The 21,767-nt window shown below is 41.2% G+C and overlaps 1 protein-coding gene and 1 long non-coding RNA gene across 4 annotated transcripts in view; one reads left to right on the top strand and one right to left on the bottom strand.

Moving 5' to 3' along the window:
* GRIN2A (glutamate ionotropic receptor NMDA type subunit 2A) overlaps nucleotides 1-5,492 on the bottom strand; it is a 159,831-nt gene extending 154,339 nt beyond the window's left edge. The window contains exons 1-3 of one of the 2 annotated variants that reach the window (XM_072935597.1): nucleotides 5,352-5,489; nucleotides 4,513-4,602; nucleotides 3,336-3,758 (exon numbers count right to left, since the gene is read on the bottom strand). In XM_072935597.1, coding sequence (XP_072791698.1) covers nucleotides 3,336-3,740 — 405 coding nt within the window. In that variant the 5' untranslated portion in view covers nucleotides 3,741-3,758; nucleotides 4,513-4,602; nucleotides 5,352-5,489. Of the gene's footprint in view, nucleotides 1-3,335; nucleotides 3,759-4,512; nucleotides 4,603-5,351 lie in introns of both variants that reach the window. The other variant, XM_072935596.1, reaches the window with a different exon arrangement.
* LOC140685074 (uncharacterized) lies at nucleotides 5,428-16,831 on the top strand. 2 transcript variants are annotated; one of them, XR_012058263.1, is made up of 4 exons: nucleotides 5,428-5,566; nucleotides 10,499-10,582; nucleotides 14,372-14,452; nucleotides 15,813-16,831. It is a non-coding gene; the product is annotated as an uncharacterized lncRNA (long non-coding RNA). The 2 variants fall into 2 exon arrangements; XR_012058262.1 differs by lacking the exons at nucleotides 14,372-14,452; nucleotides 15,813-16,831 and adding an exon at nucleotides 11,973-12,160.
* Nucleotides 16,832-21,767: the final 4,936 nt, after the last annotated feature.

The following is a 21,767-nucleotide window of genomic DNA, read 5'->3' as shown; positions in this document are numbered from 1 at the left end:
GACATAAATATTGCTGGACAATACATAGGGATAATTTTCCCACATGTGAAGAAGTAAGTCTTTTAGCATTGACACAGAACTCACCATAATGTTCTGTTTTTAAAAAAGAGTATCACAAATACTACCATTATAATCATAGCATGTGATGAAACAAAGGTAACTATGTTTGAAACCAAATGCTCAAGTCAGAAAACAGTTCCTAAGCAATGTTTGTGCTGAGATGTCTCAAATGTCAAGAGATAAAAGAGGAATAAACAGCCAGTCTGTTTTCGGCATCCTCCAAGGGATGCTGATGCACAGCAGGCTGGCACAGATGCCCCAGACAATTCTCATCTTGTTTCAGCAGACTATCCCACATCTGAATATGTTTGAAATGTGTGGCAGAATTGGGGACCAAAGCCAAGAAGCAGTTCACTGGCAGGAGAGCTCCTGCCAAGCCCAGGTGATAAAATCAGCTGGAGCAGAGCATGTGGCACTGTCCAAAGGGTATCTCTGCAGCACAGTCAGGCTCAGGTAAGTGCCATAAACCCCCAGGTGTCCCATTGGCTTGTTGGTAGGGTTTGGACAGCTGATGTCAGGTGAAAATAGATCAGCGAGGTTGAGAAAATGTTCCGGTTTGGTTGGCTTCATATTCCTGTCTATTTTCCATGTCTGAATCATGCAAAATCTCTCCTCAGATGGTGCAGGCAAACTCTGAGCAAGCTGAAGCAGAGCTGGGCTGGCAAAGGAGGCAGTCTAGACAACACACCACTCATCCCAGATGTTCAGACAGGGATGCAGTGCTTCAAAGTCTGTATGTCCTGCATTACTCACTGCAAACTCCAAATGTGCTCATACCTCATTCTTACAAATATAAAACAACTTTTTTTTTACAGATATGGCTCTTCAGTCAAGATTCACATTGACATAATATTTATTAACCACAGAGAATATGGTAGCTTATCTCCTCTGACTCATTCAGTGAAGTCTTCAGCAATATAGAGCATTATAAATGAGTTCCTGTGCCCTCAGTTTAGTTGAGTTCAGCATCATATAACAACCACCTGGCACAGAACTCATACGATAAGGACATAAATGAAATGGCCTTATTGGAGTGCCAGAGCACTGCATCCATAAGCAGCAGTGGAACCAGGCACCTATTGCATACCAGGCATCTCAATGCATGAGACAAAGCAGGAGACTTAAAATAATCTTCACAAGTCAGCCAACACCTGTGTGTGCCAGCTAAAATCCTGACAGTGACTTGAAATGTTTCATATTTCCAATCCTTCTCCCTCAGATTTCATCTCCCCGCCTTCATGACAGCACTGTGAATTTCAACTTCATCTCCGAGGAATTCATTCCTAAATTAATGGTTAATTGAGGGACACCTGCAAGTCTCATTACTGAGATGTTCCAAACCCCATTGCAAGACACTGCACATTGCAAAGGTCAGGTTGGAAATTAAGGCAATATTAGTTATATGAACAAACAATTCCTTTAGCCAACTCAAGCTACTGAAGACTGCTCTGTTAGATTGTTTTAACACACAAAAGACAATTTTGATTTCCCAAATGGAAATCTTAGAAGGTAAATTTCAGCAGGAAAGTTTGCTAATAAAACTTTGGTAATCCCTAAAATAAAAGACGGTGATACAATAACAATGATATTAGCATACAGACAAAATAGTAGTAATTTACTGAGACAAAAAAATAGACTCTTTCATTTTCTAGAGGCTGTTATATAAAAGTCAAAATAGATCTGTATCAGTAACATCCCGCATCTGCTACCAAGAGTGAAGATGATTCTGTAAGAATTTCTTCCAGTGCTTCATCACTTAGCCCTGGCTGAGATCAAGTGTTCTTACACTGGCAGACACACTTAAGTGAAATATGTATCAAATAGAAGCACTAAATACATATAAACCCAGTTTTAAAAGACAAGTAAATCTGCACTGTAATTTAAAAGGACATGAAATAACTGCTTCTGTAATTTGGTCACTGTCATTTGGCATGTAAGATAGCAGCACTGACTGTAATAATCTTTCTGTATAAATCAACGTGTCAAAGCCATTGTTATAGGATCTCTGATATAATTCAGCACTTAGTGTCCTCCCTTGTATGACAAGTTCTAAAGGAAGATCATTCAAAATACCAAGAGAAACAGACCTCTCATCCCAATGGGAAAAAAGTCTTTTCCAGAGGCAAGAAGTTTCCAAACTTCAAAGCTGATTCCTTGATCATAACTAACCCTGCTTCTTTCCCCCCCCCTCCCCACTTCACAAAGTAATATATCTGGACCGCTTCCTTTTCAGATGTGTTCAGAGAACCCTTTACTATTCAAAAGTCACTCATAAGAAAAAATAATAGTCAATGAATAAGGAACCTTAAAGTACAGCAATACCAGGAAATAAGTCACAATTAACATTAAAAATCCTCAAGTGCTGGCAAACCAGTGACCTCCCACATCTGCACTCCCTTTGAGCTCTCCTCTCTCACACCCCAGTGGGAGCTCCTCTGACTTGCAGGGGAGGCAGAGCCCCAGCAGAGCTCAGCCTGCACCGAGTGCCTGTGTCAGGAGCAGCAGCGATCACCTCTCAACATCAGCGCTGCAGTGCCAGCAAGGAGTTCTTAAAAAGCCTCACAGCGTTAAGGAACTTGAGATGTGAGTCACTTTTGCTCTTCCAATCTCACAATGGATTACATAAAAATATGTTTCCTAACAAGACCATTTATCATTATCTCCAGATTTCAGACAGGCCTTACTGGATTTTCATTAACTACAGTAGCAAAGTAAAACTATCCAGTTAGCAAAAATCTAATTCAATAAATTCTTGGAATGCAATGGTTCAAGTGTGCATGACTACTTCATTCAGATACTGTAGTGGATCACTAAATTCTGGCTTATTATTGTCCCATTATTACTGTTGCACCCAGACACATTCAGGTTGATTGCTTGCTGTTTCTTATAGGTACCACAGAACATCTGCTTACAGTTTTACATCTTATCCTCAAAATCAGTTTATGAAACTACTATTAGGAGGCTCTTTTTACATGTATTGATCATATTAGCTATTAAAGTTTTTTAACCAACCACCATTCCATGTGCTGGAGAGTAGTATTTCATTAGGGCTGCTTTTATAGTGTTAGAAAGTCGAGTTTCAGGCATGAGCCCCAAAATATTTCTGAATATTTGATGAGCCATCAAAGATACCATTATGCATACTTTTTCTTTTTTCAAGTACAGAGAGACAATTAAGAGCAACTTTTTTGAACTGATTGTAGCAATTATTAATGATAGAGGCCAATACAATGAAGTACATCAGAATAGCCAGAGCAGTTAGTAAATTTTCCTACCTTATCTGCCATTATCATGGAGGCGCCGCCATGAATTCCAAGAATTGGAATAGAAGTCTGAGATGAAATAAAATCCAAAATCTGAGCTACTGCCTCCTGATCAGTGTCATCTCCAAAAACCACTCCATGGATCTTGGTGCCTGACATCAAGTCACAAACATGTGTTATGATGCTTTTAGGGTCAGTCTGGTTCACAAGAAGAGTCACTACATTGATATCAACACTCAGGTCTGCGGCCATTTCCCTGGTCCAGAGAGCTCTGATATCTCTCTCTGTTATATACTTGGTCCTTCCCAGAATCACTGCAATGTTCAGGATGGGATAATTTTTCTCTGCTCCACGAACAAGATCCAAAGGTGCCAGAAGAGCTTGGAGTACCAGGAGAGCACAGCCAATTTTCCTCATCTTTGCCAGCTTTATCCCCTGTAAAAGCGATCACAATGTATAAGAAGAACATAGAGAAAAATATATATACTGCATATCTTCAAAGAAGGTTTTAAACAGAAAGCTTCTGGGCATAATGCAAACTTTAGCAGCTTTTTATAATGCATCCTTCACCTTAGTTCCAAGTCAAGCCTCTTATATCCTATCAAAAACTTGGCTTGATGACAGTATTACAGCTGGTCTTCCACAAGCAAGGCAAAAACTGTATCAGAAGTTCAGAGAAAAGAACCATTAACATTCTTCCTGGATAGCCAATAAAATTAAAATTACTGACATCATTAAAAAAAAAAAAGACATTATCATCCTTCTCTTTAACCTTGCTGTGCTAAATAAGTAAAAGAAATCTTTTTCCATCCAGAATATTTTCCTTCATCCTGGACAGCTATTAAAACTTTAGTCACGGTCTATTGGAGAGAGGTATTTCAGCTCAAAATGAGAGAAGTGAGCCAGAGGTCTGCTGGAAACCCCAGTCCACGCACTCCATATATCTCACAGCATCCCAAACCCATGCTGTTTTATTTCTGAAGATCCCTCCTGGGCAGCCGCTGCTTAAGGAATCCTACTGCATTTCTGGTACAGAGTCAAAAGCACAATATTCTATCTTAATTCTCTTCTGTCCTCTCATGCAGCATTCAGAACTTGAGCATCTCAGAACTGCTGATCTCGGACACGAAGTTGTCCCTAGTGTTGAAGGGGAGGGTGTTCCATAAATGAGCATCACTGCATCGGTTACCTCATGTCTTCACTGATTCTCTGTAGGGGGCTGAATATAGACGGAGTAGGATGGGGAGAGAGATGAGCCACAGAGCGGATCTGAACTTATCTGAAGGAGGGAGAAGGAGAGCAGGTCTGACTCTGCAAGATCTGCCCCGGGGGATTATTTCCACCCCCATAACTGGCTCTCTGCTAGCTGCAGGAAGGGAGTCCCTGTGCCACATAAAGCCAAGCTTGTTGCAGAGCGTCACGCAGAGCACACAAGCGGGGCTGTCCAATCAGGGGTGGCATTTTTCAGATCTCCCCTCTCATCCATCCTCAGTCACAGCCGTCTGCTGCTGAAACACACAGCCAGGCACGGGCTTGCAGCATCACCACCTCCTTTCGGGGCACACGAGGAGATGGGAGCTCGATAGGGCATTAACTGCACATCAGCGTCCCTGCGCTGCCTGATTCACTGCGGGCCGGGCTCCAGCGGGGGCACGGGGCGCGGTGGAACAGCAAAGCGAACTGCCCGGCTTCCCCCCGAGCCCGAGAAAGGCTCAGGGACCCCGAGCCCCAAACTCCGAGCCCCCCGCTCCGAACACCAGCTCCGAGCCCCCAGCTCCGAGCCTCCAGCACCGAGCCCCAGCTCCGAGCCCCCGCTCCGAGCCCCCCGCTCCGAGCCCCCCGCTCCGAGCCCCCAGCTCCGAGCCCCCAGCTCCGAGCCCCCCAGCTCCGAGCCCCCCAGCTCCGAGGCCCCAGCTCCGAGCCCCCGCTCCGAGCCCCCGCGGGCACGGCTCGCTGCTGCCCGGGAGCGCGCCCCTCGGGCCGGCCGCAGCGCGAGGGCGCCCCCCTGCGGGCGCGGGCTGCACGTACCCAGCGCCTCAGGAGACGGAGCGGCGGCGGCTGCCGGAGGTGCCGGTGCTGCTGTCGGTGTCGCTGCAGGACATGTCGCGACCGCGGGCATGTCGCGCCCCTCGCTGCCCGGGCTCAGGGGCGGCCTCCGCGCCGCTGGCCGCACGCGTGATCCCCGCCGCAGCCTGCGAGCGACATCGCATCCCGGGAGAGCAGCTACGTGGACAGGGAGACAGGCAAGGGGGGGCTGGACACGGGGGGGACGGGACGGGACAGTGGGGGGAGAAGAGGAACGAGGAGAAGCCGTTAGTTACAGATTTGACAGGAGAAAAAGAAATATACTTCAATCGCAGGTGGTATGTGAACGGAAATAAAGCGGCTACACTCAAAAGTTCCCCCCCTTCACTTAGATTTCAGCTCTTTGCTAAAAGCAGCTCCGTGAGCCCACAGCCGTCCGGGATACGTCCCTCATCTTATCCAGGTCAGGAAAATCCTGAGCTCCCAACTGCCCGTTTGCTTCCAAGTGAGATGGACGGGTTTGAGCGCTAAGGGAGGAGACATCCAACCTGGAAAGCGCAGCTAGAAGCAAACTAATTAACATGAGCAAGGGCAGGAGTTTTCTTGGCAGGTTCGAAACAAGCATAGCCTGGAGCACAGCTAAAGCGGTGTGGGATAAAGCTCTTTTCACTCCTGAAACAGAGCAGCTTCATTCCCAATTTACGCTAAACAAACCCAGGGAGACACTATAGCAGAGCCAGCCACGGAAAGCTCGATGGCTCTGGCTTTTTGATTCACAATTCCCAGTAAATATGCATGAAGGCAGTTCTCCAAGCAACCCCAGCTCTATGTAGGACGCTGGCTCGCCAGGCAGAGCAGCCGGCGTTCCCCAGCCGGCCCTGGGAGCCGGCGGGGCACCGGGAGCGCAGCCCCGGCCGGCGGGAGCCCCTGCCCGGAGCTGGGCGCCATCCGGGCTGCCCACCCGGCGGTACTTACTGCATTCTCCCTCCACATAGTTCCAGTTTAGAGATCCTCAAAGTCATTTCAGTAGATTCCTTTGCAAACAATGAAGTGGAAAATAGGTCCCTTAACGCCTGGATTTCATCCTGCAACTTGTTCCCACCGCAGTGAATAGCAGCCCGGCAGCTCTTTACCGCTTGAAATCCCGCATGATCAAGTTTTAGCAGAGCCATTGCAACTGAGATTCGCTCTTTACTTTTGGCAGGAGGCATTTAAGCGTCTTCATCCTTTTTATTTTTTTTTCTTTTATTTTTTTTCTCTCGTCTCTTATTTTAAATTGCGATATCGCCGCAGCAGTTCCCCAGGACGGCAGGCACGGAGCCCCCGCGCTGCTCTCGGCTGCTCGGGAGCGGCGGGGACTGGCGGTGCGGGCTCCGGGAGGTGCGGCGGGCTCCACCCGGGGCCGCCTGCGCGGCGCTGCGGGCTCAGCCCGGCCCGCTCCGCTCCGCTCCGCCGCCCCCGGCACCGCCGCCCTGCAGGGGCGCAGCTCACGGCCGCCCTGCCAAAGCCAGAGCAGCCGCGGATACTTTGAAGGCTTCTCCCCCGGCCCACCCCCCCGCCCCGCTCTGCTTGCACAAGCACCGGCGAATGAGTCAGACGCAACCGGGGGAGGGGGTGTCAGATCTGGGGGAACGGCGAGAACACCGGTTTGGGGTACAGGAGCGGCAAACTCGAGCACTCTCCCCGCAGTAACATCCCCAGCGAAAGGTTGCTAGCCCAGGAAGCCCCAGAGTGTTCTCCTTTCCCTTGATGCAGGGACTGTCAAGCAGAAATCCCTGCCGTGGGGCTCAGGGGAATGAATGTGGAGCAGCAGCTTACACACTAAAAGCAGCCCTAAAAGCTCCAGACAGCAGCCAAATATCACAAAAAAGCTCTGTAGAAGTTGGCTCCATCTGCGCATCCCTGCTGCTCCATCCTCCTTTCCACGTTCCCCGTTTCAAAGCCTAGAACCTGTTTCTCCACCTCCCATTCCCTCCCACAGCCCTGGTGTCAGACCCACCTGGCCTTAGAGCAATTCTTGCCTCCCTGCCCACACCACAGCCCACCTAAACCTCCCTCCACCACACGCTGCTGTGCCTTCTCCCTCACTCCACTGCTCTCCTGCTTTTCCTTTCCACCATCCTGCTCCAGCTGCCACAACTTATTTGATTTAGCACAAGTGAATGTGCCAGCTAAGTACCACAGAGGGATGGCCTCCATCCTCTACAGCCGTGCTCATTCCCACTCTAAATACTTCAGAGTAAGGCAAAGTCACATGTTTTGACAATCCCCCCCCCCACTCCTATGCCAGAGGAAAGTTTTGGGTTCAAATAGGATAATGCCAAATGTTCACCCTCTGAAGTTTGCTTTTCACCACATTAAGACACAGAACACCAAGAAATCTCTCAAAGACATTTAACACATCAGCTTTACTGCTCTTGACAGTCCCATCATTGAGTTCCCTGATAGGTCTATGCCTTGTTTTTTTCCTCCTTTGAAAGATCTCACCTCCTAACTTATTTAGGGATTACTTCCTCAGACATTACATTAGTCTTTCTAAGCAAAGCAATTAAGCAGCTTCAACTGCCTTTTTTTTTTTTTTTTTAATGTTTGATGCTTTAATGCACCTCTGCATTTCACCCTGGATGAACATTTTCCCCCTGTAAATATTATAGTGATGTTTGTCACGGTTAGTGGAGATGAGGTTGCAGTTCCATCCTTGTGTAAGGGTTATTTCAGTGTGATAATTCAGGAGATTTACTGGAACAGCAGCAATAACAGATTCAAAATCCTCAAATGCAAGTGACATTCACAATGGTGAAAAATTGCAGCTCTAACATTAGCCTATGTTTAAAATATAAAAAGCCCCATGGTGTTTTTGGGAAGTACTTAGTATACAATATACTTAGTGTACAATACACTGAGTCTAATGGTGTGAAAGAGCAATACAAGAAATACCCATATTTTCTAACTTCTGAGCTATATGATTTTTATTAATCCAAATTTAGAAATAGTTTAGCGTTATTTCCAAATATTTTTCCTCAATTACTCTCATAGAATTTTGTGAAATATCACGATAAAACAGTCCAAATTTACAAATTAGAATTAGAATATAGCATATTAAAATTTTGTGCAAACACAGTGGGATTAATCTTGGCAATACATACACAGTCTTCCCAAAAGCTTCTTCAAATTCAAGCAGATTACTGCCTACAGAATTGAGCAAATGCTGCAAAATTAAGACTGCTGCTTTAATAGATATTCACACTCCATGTCTAGGTATATTTGCAGAGTTTTAAATTAAAGAGCTGGAAACATGATAAGCTGTCAATTCCACTCAGCAGAAACAAGAAAACAAAACCTGCATTTCAGTGCCTAACCCTTGTAAATTTTGTGTAAGGGAACACTCACTTCAAAAACACTGTAACAAAAACTAACATCTCTGCACCTGGGGCATTGAGCATCTTCATGGACAACACTTATTCTGGAAGGCAGGTGGGTTTATCCCTAAATTATTGCCTTCTCCACATGGGCAGCTCTGCACTTTTCTAAAAGCAGCTGCAACACAAATTCAGGAAGTTTGGAATCATGCATTCTGAGCATATTTCCCACCTGAAGTTTCCTACCAGACCTGCCTTCTACATAAGCACATATTTAAAGGTCAGGAACTTTCTTCATACCCTGTCCCTTCTAAAATAACATCCAATTACAAAATGGTTTCCTCTTTCTGAACATGACCTGTTGCAGAGAGCACTTGCCAACAGACACAAGCAGCCAAATTACCAGGTACAAGCAATTTTTCCAAAGCAGGGTCTGATGGGCTGGCACAAGGCAGATTTCTGTCTCTGTGGCTGACTCCTTAGCGAGTGACACTAACTCACTCTCTATTTGTTTTATTCTAACAGCTGAAAGATGCTTAACCTCAGAATGATAGACAGCTAAATTATAACTCAAATTAAACCTCCAGATTCCAGAAAACAACTCTATCATTTTCCTCTTGCTTTTAGGAAGTGCAGTTAAGTAAGCTAAGTACAACCATTCTCTTTAAAAAACCAAAACTCTTTTCATGAAATCACACCAAAATTAGTTGAAAAAATACTATACTAGAGGTCCCATTATTGCAACTCTACTATCAATAGAGGTAGTCCTCTTTGTAGTCTTCTTTGCAAAAGTTTAGGACAACTTGAGAGATCTCTTGAACACATAGCAAATTTCCTCAGTCCTTGCTACGTAAAAACTCCATTGCAACAACTTCCTAAATTTAATGAAACAAATGGTAATGAGATATTACAGGCTAGGTTAAGGGAGAGAAGCTCACTTGGAATTCTTTCAAAATTTAAAAATGTTTTAATTCCAGCAATAAACTACTTTTACATTTAGTTACTATTGCTGTAACTACTAACAATTTATTTATATGCTTATCTTTCACAAGTATCTAAATTTCACGTACCCGGACAAATGTGTCCAACAAGCATCAAAAGCCACATTGATGCAAGTTCACTTTTCAGTACCACACAGGATCAGGTCTGAAATGAAACCACTTGACTCAACAAAAACTTAATGCAGAGCCAACAACACTACAGTAACATAAATTTACTCTTGGGAGGCTGCAAAGTTACTTACATGCTAAATGAAATCAAAGTAAAAATGGGAAAGAACTCAATTGTTTTCAAACTTGCTAAAACATTTTGTCACAGATGGCCCTCTTATTGAAAACTGGCGTAGCTCCTCATTTGGCAGTGCTCTTTCTTGCACAATTTACCAAGTCATGCATGAAATGATGGCCTTGAGCTACTCTCAGTTGTGCAAAGGACATGAGCTAGCTGCTATGGAAAAAAAGAGGAGGCAACATCACTGAGTGGAGCTTGAGGCTGTTACAGCACTTCAGCTTCTCTGGAAACAACCCCAGCAAGGAGGGAACACCCCAGGGACTGCTCAGCCAGAACTGGTCCTTTCCACCTCACCTCTGACTATCAGAGCTACTCAGGATTCACCAGGATTGTGTCTCTGCCTTTTTTGTTATCAATTTCCCATATCAAATTAATCTTCAGATGTATTTCCAAACTCTTCTATGCAGCTCCCAAGAGGAATCTAAGGGTCAAAACAGAATTTCATAATGAACTCTGTGTTTTTAATTAAGGCAGCTCTGCTAACAAAGATCTGTGTCACAGCAATGCAGTCCTTTGAAGATGGTGTCAGTACCAATCCACGCTGAACTGCCTGCACAAGGCCTGGGCTTCAGGGAACTGAATCAGGTAAATACAAGTTTCAGTCTGCTTCTCTTCTTCCCAAGCTGTACTCCCCCATCAGAAATTGGGAAATACTAGGATATTTTCTAATAAAATCTTCTAGGAACACCCAAGGAAACACCTGAGCACTGCATGGCCAGAACAGCTTATTCATTAGTGCCTACAGCAGTAAAGGAAGAGTCAAAAATTGCCACTATATATTTAGGGCCAAAGTATGATCTCCGAACCCTCACTGAATTTAGTAACTAAAGTTGTAAGCCTTTACAAACCAGAATTTTTTAAAATACCATTTGAAGCCTCCTCTTTAGTCATCCTAAGCCATACAAATCTGCCTCGTGTATGGATAGCATGATGAGCCTCCCAGACAAGCAGTTACTAACTTGTTTTAGTCTATCTAAAGGATGCTCAGATTTTGGAAGTGTATAAGGACAGCAGCAGTTTTGCTCATGCCTCACTTGGAACATCCTATGTGCTCCCACAGCTAAAATGGTCTACATGTATCTACCTTTATAAACATTTTATATACCTAAGAATACCCCTGTGTATAGCTGATGTATATTTTCAGATTTTTACCAAAAATTGGTTGAAGTTAGAGATTACTATAATTTTGATCTTTGAAACAATACTCATGTATTAAGTATTCAAGGGGCTGGACAGACTTGTTAAGTTTGAAAATAATTAGAAAAATACCCTATGAATCTTTAAGACAGGTGAGATACTTGTCTTTACCAATATTAGCACTACTTGTAAAACAAACTTTCATGGAATATTATGTTATTTTATATAAAATTGGTTTTAACGTTAAAAAAAATACTACTTATGACTGATAAGAGCCAGCAGTGACCCCCCCTCACACATTGTTCATTGGCAGAACTTGTTTGCTAAAAGAAAGTTGTGCTGAGTGGGAAGCACCAAGATGCCTACACTGCATCTGCTTCTCAGTGCTTCACTAAGCAGATTTCTAGGGAGTTGAGACTTTTCTAAATCTAGAAAATCATATTTAGTAAAGGTCAGTGGAAGCTTCTTATCAGTTCTAGCTGGAAGATATTTTTAAAAGGAGTAGTATTTTGCTCCCTGCATCCAACCCATCTCTCAGTTGTAGGCACTGGCTCTATTAAAACTAGGTGCTAAAGGCTTATGAGACATCTGAGCCAGTAGGAATAGATCCAAGATAGAAAAATCTCCCTTGAACTTAAATTTCAGTTCCACATGATGAGTCAGAGCCTTCTGTCACCTATTTCTGCCACACAGGCTACATGGCTTTTGTTCATGTACAGGAATTCTACTGAGCCACTTGAGTATGAGCTTTCTTTAAAGTGCAATTATCATGGTGCTTCTATGTCCTGCATTTTGTCTGCTCTTGCTTCAAAGGAACCCCATTTTTCTCTTCCTGTAGAAAGAATGCCTCTTGCTTTTCCCTGCCCAAGGAGAATTCCAGGCTGCAGTGATAATAATCACAACTGTGATTAATTAGATCTAATTAGTTTCATTTGATTGTATTTTCAAACTTTGACTTAATCCCACTGGTGGAAACAATGAGCAAGACAAAGGGGCTTTTTAAATAAAATAACATATTGAAACACATTTGTCTCCTACTTAAAATGCAGGCTTAGCTTACCCATGTGACCACATTTCTAGGAACTGATATCCATATCCAAATACCATAGTTTTGAAATGTCTTCCCAAGAAAAGCAAATGCTGTTTCACCTACCTCTAAACTCTTGACTGGCTGATGAGTAGCTCTGAGACCTAAAATAACTGGCTTTTGCTTCTTAGGGCAGGGGAGGTCAAATTGGATGGAAGAAGGAAGATTCAGTGATTTTTTTTTCAGGTTGATAGAAACACAGGAATTGTCTGCTCTTCTTGTCTACTTGCAAGGGTACTCATGGAATTAATCCTTAGGAGGAGACATGCCTTTTGTTTGTGGTGGTTTCTTTATGGTCAAAATATACAGGTTTAAAGAGGCCTTTTCCCAAAAAAGTTACTGTCAAAGATCCTATTCTTCCCTCCTCTCCTAATGGGATAAAAGAAAATAATTCCTGCATGAATTCTGCAAAGAGAGGTCAAGGACTGGGAAGCTCCTGGTTCTCTAGGTGACACAGAATATATTCAAAGTTTCTTTGAGAAAGAATTCGAGTTCAGAGGCTGAGTTTAAGTGGGTCCTATAGGTGGGAGCCTCAGTGACATCTGGGAGGATGCTGACTGCAGACTTGGCCTGAAGTGTTGCTGCTCTCTGATCTTTCCAAGCCAAGTCAACATTCAAGACAATTCCACCCACATTCAGTGATATAAGTAACTCACACTAAGATTTGTCTTGTTTTGGTATTTGTATATAAATGCATTTTAAATTTTTATGCACCTAAATGTATCCTCTTTGATGAACTTTATAATAGCCATTAAGAAACATAAAAAAAAAAATTTAAAAAAAAAGTTATTTTTTCCAAATAACAAGCCTTCTATAAGTTACTGGAATGACTTCATAAATGTGACTTAATTTGAGCAACTTAAATGGATACATATTAAATCTATGCTTAATTTAATTACATTCTTTGCATTGAGATCTACTACTTTTTTAAATACCATCTGCTAAACAAGATCTGGTATATCAACACAAGTACTAAACTTCTGAAACTCATGAGATAGTCAAGTATATGCTGAAGTATATATTTTGAATTACAAATATCCTGTTTTGTTTTACCTGACCATATACATACATTCAGCAACACTCAAACACACGCAGGATTGGTGGTTTTTTAAGCAACAATTATATATATTAATAATCTAAAAAAATATAAACATTTGGAGTTATTTCACCAAGTTGTTGAAAAAAATCAATCCTAGAGTCACTTTCTGGAATTAATATAATTGCTTAATTTTTATAAGCCAATTAACTGTAATCTCACTCGGCAGACGGCTGTATGCAATCTACCCTCACACAACTATTTCTGTTCCCACCAGTCCTTTCTATTATACAGACTCCAAAATAACTGTGATATATGTAGGAACAAGAGTATTGCTCCAGTTTAAAGCCTGCCAGATCTTATCTTTCATCTGCAAAGATCAGACAGATTTATTGCTTTCTTGATTTTAGCCAGAAAGCTAAAATGATGGAAGATAACTAAAAAGATAAGACTTTCTCTTTAGACTGCCTTGCTGAGTGGGGAATAATACCCTCTTCCAAGGTACACAACACTGCACAAGGGTTCAGGAGCTATTCCATCCGTGTTTACCTTGTATTGCCTTCACCTTTACACAGACTCTCCTATCAAAATCCAAAAAAATGTTAGTATTTGCAGGACAAACAGCATTTTCTTATGCAGTATCCCAAGGAGAAGATACTGAGTACAGTATCTATATTCTTTTGAAAATTTCAGGACACACTGGGTTTATATTCACCTCAAGTGCTAAATAGCCACTTAACCTCAGTGATCTCACTGTTGTCCTAGCTCACAGATTTGTTTCATAGTTCCAAGTTTTCCTTGGAACCATGGTTCCAAATCTGAAAACTTGAAACATCATTATTTTTTACCAACTGACTTTTCATCTCTGCTGGTTATCAGCATTCATCCTTGAACACAGGTGACAGAGTTCTTCATCCCAAACACTTCAAGGTTCAAAAACAAAATGAAAAATAGACTCTGTGTTTACTCTTTGCAGATATTTCAGCTTTCATTCTTACCCCGGTAGAACCAAAAGTTTTTTAATAACAGTAAGTCCTAGACTGGCTTTACTCTAGGAGTAAGTTATAAGGTTGAAAGGGGTGAATTTTTTTTCTCAATAATTCCTTTTTTGCAGATGGGACAGGGACATCTTAATGCTCTGAACTAGGATTTGGCACAGTTTCCAGACTGAAGGCATGGAGTGGGGTTTAAGCAGGTAATTTTAATCCTTCATTATTTTGAAAACATCTTCCTATAATTTACAGGGGTTCTGTTGGTCCTTTACCTTCTGCAAACCTTTATCAGCTCCACCAGTCATCAGCATGCACAGCTGCAAAACGACATTGACAGATGTTCATCTTAACTCATCTAGAACATCTGTTTCACTTACTCCAATTCCATGTCCTGACAAACACCATGGTATTTGGAAAAGGCAAAATTCCCTGATGCTGACAATTCTTTGCTTTGTTTATCATAGCCAGTTCTTACTGATTTAGAGTCATTAAAACATCACCATCATCACTTACACAGGCAATTCCGACTTCAGTCTTACTGAAGAGATTACAGGAGGATAGAGAGACCCCAAGACAAAAGCACCCCAAGAATCTTAGTGGGGCATATTCTGAAGAAAAAAAGAACACCCAGCTATCCTCTGAATGACAAAGGAATAGAAGTCCTTAAGGAATAAAAGTCCTTAAGAGATCACCCAAATTATGTATATACCAAACTGTACTATTTCAAAATCGATCTTGTCATGCACACAGTGTAATGTATATACCCTAAATATACCCTATCACATCAGGCAAGACTGCTAAGTAACTTTGGTAATTTTTCTTTTGATAATTTTTCTTTTATCCAACCAACCAGACTAGGTCCAGGAAGATTTGATACTTTCAACACATGTAAAGCTTCCATATTTCTCTTGGAAGCTTTGAGATAATCTGTGTCTCACCTTGATCTACACTTATGTTTCATCTCTGGATTATTAACTCAATGCAGTGGAGCATTGGAAGGTCCAATGTCTGCACCAGCACAACAGCAGTTTAGTAAACAAAAGTGTATTTTACTCTCTGAAGTTCAATTAACTGCTGAGTTAAACCTCGTATCAACATGATCAATTAAGGCACTTAGACTGATGAGAGGAAAGCATAAGCAGGAATAAAGCTCAGTTTCTAGGGATAAGTGAATAGTATTTTCTCAGATTGTTTTCCATATAAATTAATTTTATAAATGTGAGGAATAAACACACACAAGACCTGACATTATAAACATTATACTGTGAAGCACTCATTTTCTAAAAGAAAGATTAAAAAAGTAATAAATTTCTTCTTTAAAAGACAAATTATTAATCATCTATCAACTTTGCAAATATTTTACTGATAAAGCACGTACTGCAGAAAGGAACTGTTTCCCTTATATTTCATATGGTGAAATTACTTTTTGTGTATTCCTGCAGAAAAGGGCACATGTTTCCCTGATTCTTAAGATTTTCTAAAGCCTTCTGAGTTTACAGTCTTGTAAAGAACTTTCTCACACAACTTTCTGTAAACAATCTATTGTTTTGCATTCCTCCACAGAGGCAGAGAAATTTGATGCACTAGTGGTTTGTCCAATGTCATTGGAGAGGTGGCACATTTACCCCCCAATCCACTGTCACCTTTGGAAAAGTATAAGTGCTGGAGTCAGAAAATAAACTTCCTCTTTTTCACCTTTGCAATAGCAGCGGCTCGCATTGTGCTTTCGTATGTCCTATAGTGACAGGCACGGGTCATTATAATCTGCTTTACCAGTTAAAAAAAGGTCTGATTTGACAGTTGTTCACTTAGACCAAGATGCATACTCAACCTACAAAGCCATGCCTCAAACCATGCCCTGCAGCAGCTAAATGCACACACTACCAAGTGCCACACACAGAGCCATGGCAGAGCAGCAGGGAACCCAACAGGTCCTGCAGAAGGACAGGCAAGGCACACTGCAGGACTGTGCTTCCATCACCTCTGGAGCACGCGATTGTCAGTCTAACCCTATGGAGTCATGGCTATTCTTAGCATCGAGTACGTCACTGTATAAAATGCTCCTCTTGAAGTGTCATATGCTCAGGATAATTTACTTCATTCACAAGAGCTTCTGAATAGTTAAAGCTCTGGATAAATCCCAAAATTCCTCTATGACTACTCTTATCAAGCTGAACAGCATCCCAGTGTTTGACCTCCCTCTGAGAAAAGGAAAGGGAACAGTAGGAGATAATCCACTCCCTAAAATGGATGGAAAGATGGTCGAAAAGCCAAAGGATGTTAAAACTACTCGAGGGGACAAAAATCAGCTCCATACATTACCTTGCATGGTAATTACCTAAAAAATGCTGCATGTCACCCAAGACCAGCAGTCTTGCATAAGCACAGAGCAACTGCACGCTGTACCTTGTTCTATAGGAAAGGTACACTTAGAACTCCAGTCAGCTATTTCAGCAGTTACCATGCCTTCCAACTGCAGCACAGGGATGACTAAGCTCATTAAAATTGTCTTCCATACACGTTGCTTATAGATTCATTGGAACTAATTCCACACAGTGAGAATTCCTCAATTCCTATGTGGTGTAAATGCCACTCCTCAAGTCTCTTACACTTCTGTAGGCAGCAGTGAAATGATTCACTGAGACCTTAAATTGTCCTCAAATCAAACACTTAACATTGTCTCAGGCTAAGTTTAAAATCCAGGCCTGCAACTGTACTGCAGTTTCTCAGTTTGATCTAGAACATCTATAATGTTTCTTGGCTGGACCATTTAAATCCTGTTGCATGAGCTAAGGAAAAAATATCTGTGGTTCTGTTCAACAGTCAAAAAAGTAAGTTCAGAATGCTACCAAATATATGATTGGGACATATTTGTCCTCAGAGCAAAATTCTAGCCGCTATATAGAAAAATTCACCCCATCTGTACTAATATTTTGAGAGAATCAATTGGCTAGAACAACAAGGAAAACATATTATTCTCATCAACTGCATTATTTTGAAATATAAGGTCTATCCTACATGAAATAATCCAAAGCTACATTAAGCATAAGCAAGTTATTTTAGTTTGATTCTGCATGGAAACTACATTCAAAACTGGGTTGAAGATTTCCAGTGCACAGCTATATTTACATTGTTTACACAAAAACTATTTGAGACGCTATCCACATAGTGTCCACATCAAATTACTTTCTCAAGGTATGATCTGTAACTACTCTTGAGTCATTAGCATACAGCCTTGATTACTTAGTAGACATCTAACCACAGGAAAGGAAAATAAATCACATTACCTCGTGCTGATTTAAAAATTGTTACTGGTGTAATGTGATGTAAACTGACAATGCATTGCAGTTCCAGCACTGCATTGCATCAGAGGTGAAACAAGCAGGCAAAGAAACAGAGCTAAGAACAGCACATTTAACCCTTCAGACACAGTCACAATAAGCAGCAAACAGAAACTAGGCAGAGCTTAGATAGCACTGAAGAAATCCCCTTATTTAGGTCTTTACCAGACTAATCTGCTGGGGCATGGGACCATTTATAGAACATAACAGCCATGCAGTCACAGCTTGTGTGTACATGAACAGCCTTCAAGTACTCTGAAGTGCACACACAAGCAAAACAAACAACACACATTGCTTCCCTCTTCCCCTCACTCTGGTATAACACATCTCAAACCCTGTCTGAATAGAGACCAGCATTTCAGTTCACATCTTGGAGTTTTGAAGCGTTTTGCTTTGTCAAATACAGCACTGGGATTGCTTTATTTCTCCTGATGCTTTTCTAATCAGTTTGTGAAGGCTGTGGGCATAATCTCTGACCCTCGTCATCTACTTAAGAGCATTCCAAATTTGTAAGTAGAGCTGTATTTTTCTTTGTCTTTAAAAGTTTACAATTACATCACTGTCATAGCCTGCCCGCAAATTTCTGGAGGGAAATAAAAGCAAGGAACAGCAAACAGACACCACGAGAGTATCCCTCTCCTCCACACACAGAGCTTGAATAAGATTGGGAATGGCAGCCAAAACCTGAACAAAATCATTCTCCTATATGTTTTAAATTCATATGATTTTTCCTATATGAGATTTTGAAGAAAGCCTTGAAAAGGAACCTGAGGTATAGCCAAAGCAAGCTGAGTTTCAGTCAAACACAGGCTTCAGCTATTCCACATTTTTTTAAATGTTAGTATCATCACTTATGATGAACCAAGTCTTTGTATGACAAGAAAAACCGAAGAATCTTTTTATCAACCCCTTTTATCCCACTGCCTCAGCACTGGGACCATGGATTAACTTCAGAGGGTTTGAATTTGCACCTCATTTCTGAAAATTGCCATCACTTTAAATAGGTCAAAAGGCACAAAGAGGAAGGGAAAGGTACAACAGCACATGCCTGAAACCTAACCTGTAACTCCTAACTCTTCCACATCACTTCCTTCTCTTCCAGCAGATAAGCATTTCCGTATGTGTCATCAGTGTGAACCAAATTTACCCTGCCTTTACAAAAACAATTAAAATTTATGGCTCAGAGAAGCAAAGTGATCTCTGTGCAAAAGTCAGGACAGAAGAGAAAACATTAATGTGTGGGATTGTCTCACTAACTAGAGATATGTTCTCCATGTTGTATTTCAGCATCTCACAATCTCTTAATACAGCTATCTACAAAACTCTTGTGATGGAGAAAAGGAGCAAATGTTTTTCCATCAGCTTTCTTGGTGATGAGTCAGTCTCCTTTTTCCTCAGCTTCTTTATCCTTACATAATATTACATAATAATATAGAAGTGTTCTATTTCCCATCAAGGAATATCTTGCATGTTTTTAAACACATTAAAGCAGATTTACTTTGAAGCTTAGAATTGTTTGTAGCTTCCCCAAAAGAAGCATTGAAAATATCACTGTGTAAATGAAGGATATTTTCAGTTCAGTGGTTAGTGCAAGATAGGAAAACAATTTTGTACACTTTAAACCAAAACTTGACTTTGAAGGAAATGCTGGGATATTAACCTTTAAATGGCTATCTAAGCAAGATAACATTGTTTCAAAAACAACAGGTCAAAATTATTTCTGTCACAATAGGATTAAATAGCAATATAATACCTTTGGCTGACCCAAATCTGTATCTACTGAATAAATAAGTGGCCAGGAAAAAAGTATGTCCTAGTTCTACTCATAAGTAGAACACATTAAAAACTTTTTTTCTTTATGTACCCCTTTTACTGTCCTGACTTCTCAAGAAAAGTGCTGATCCTGTAGGATCCCAGCACCTCCAGAGAAGGCTCCTCTGCCTTCCTCATTAAGTATTTTGAGGAGATCAGAGAAAGGATTAATGGTGTTCACTGCTGGAAATACACCATAGCATTTATCCTAGAAGCCTTTCCACCTGGGAGGGCAATCTCTATGCACTGACTATTAAATACCTTTCTCCATCACAACATTGTTGGGAACATTAACAACTACTTCTGATACCAGAGAGTATGAATAAACAAAATTGCACTTAAAAATGTATTAGTTGTATAAGGAACTTAGTCAAAATCATAAAAATATTCCCTAATAAATCCAGTTTGAATTAATATGACAGATCCTACACCCCAGGGAGAGAAGGCATAATTTGTACAGAATCTCAATAGCCAATGAGCTCCATGTTAAAACCTCAGAGCAACAGGAGCAATGTCACCATAGCAAGTTCAAATTTTGAAGCAACTAAGTAAAGGGAAAAGAAATTCAACATTTTATTTTAATCAGCATATATATATATGTTTAAGAGACCTAATAATATCAGCAACTCCAAGGTGCAATAACCTCATCATTACAAAAAGGGCACAAGATCGGTTTGTTTATAAGATTACCATGGACACTTACAACACATATGAATATTTTTAATTGTTGTGATGCATAATCACAAGAAATTTTTCTACCAGTGAGCAGATTTTGATTTTATGTAGTGACACTATAATAGACCAATGTACACTGAAGGAGGTCAGACAGTTTCTCTTTGCTGTGTTCATTTCTGCTCTTTGAAAGCTTTAATAGTATTTGTAGATGTCACCATCCTGCACAAATTGAAAATGCAAGACTGAGCCATAAGGAACTACCAGTGTTAAAGCTGCTTGAGAAGGTCTGTACAGCTTCATTTGGTAAAGAACAGTAATTTGTTCTCAACTCATTTTGCTTGTAATGGATTAATCCCTCCTCTCCATACTTGAAAAGCTGCATTTAGGGCTTTTTGTTTGTTTGTTTTGCCCTAGTTTCATTATTATAAATTATTGCATTTGAATCAGCTTTTGACCTAGATCTCAAAAAATTGATATTTCTAAGCAAGAATTCAGAGCTCACATATTCTTAGTGACTGCCACAATTCTGGGACACAAGATTAGATTAATGTTGAGAGGAGAGGAAAGTATTGGGAAGTAGGTTGTGACATTTCTTCAAGCTAATCTGAAACTGAAAGGGACAATGAGCAAACAAAAAAAAACATTAGACTTGTAATGAAAAAAAACAGGCAAAATCAGTAAATCAGCTGTACTAAATAGCTACAATCCAGAATGCTGCATTCAGGGCCAGAAGAAATCTCTTTGCTCAGCAGGAATGAGAAAAGGTCTACAGCAAGAGCCTTCTGCTTAAAAAAACCTAAACCACATATAACTGATTTTCAGAACTAAAAGGATAGCAGAAAGTCACTTATCTAATGGTTTGTTCAGAAGCACAAATTTCATCAGCTAAAAAAAGTCAGTTTCCACACAATCGGTCCCAAAACTCAGCAGATAAAACAGATGGGTCACTGGCCATTCACAGCCCATTTCCATGATATGCATTCTCGTGCTCTATAAATAACTGAGCAGGGACACCTGCTGCCTGGCAATGCACTAGAAGTGCCTCTGTTCTTTTCTACTTTCACTACGTTCATTATGGTTAAGGGATAAACACAATTAAACAATAAAACTTTTTCCTTTCCAAGACAACACATATTCTGCCACTCCAGCCTCAGTACAAGCAGCACACATGTGCCACCCATTCACTTGGCTGGAAACTGTTCACCTCCCAAATTAAACATATTCTGAGGGGGGTGGGATTATTCTATTTTCATTTTATTTCTCCTTCTGTTAGTTGCACTGAAATCACTAAATTGCTACTTATCCTTCAAGTATTCATACTTATTCTACTAAATATTACTTGCTTTGTTGTTAAAAATTTAAAGTCAGAAAATGTCATTCTGTAAAAAAAAAAAAATAAAAAATTGGAGAGTGACTCTGGCCAATGAATTCATTCTTTCTGAAAAGCCCATAGGAGCCACTGTTTAGGGTAAAAAGACAGATAATTTCTGGTGGACCTGCCAAAGGCAACTGTGGCCTTCTGTTGTGGACACAAACAAGCTGGCAAGACAGCCTGCTTTCCCAGGATTTCATTGTTTATTCCGTTCCAAACAGCTCACCCATGTCTTTGTGACATTTGTGAACAATAAGGATAAGAGCACATGAAATCCACTGGGCACGGGCAACTGGAGGAGTGGAAGAGATTTCTGCC

Source organism: Taeniopygia guttata, chromosome 14 (genome assembly GCF_048771995.1).
Source record: "Taeniopygia guttata chromosome 14, bTaeGut7.mat, whole genome shotgun sequence".
In the NCBI taxonomy this organism is placed as follows: Eukaryota; Metazoa; Chordata; class Aves; order Passeriformes; family Estrildidae; genus Taeniopygia; species Taeniopygia guttata.
The sequence above is the reverse complement of the archived record's forward strand: the minus strand, read 5'-3'. Positions and strand labels throughout refer to the sequence as shown.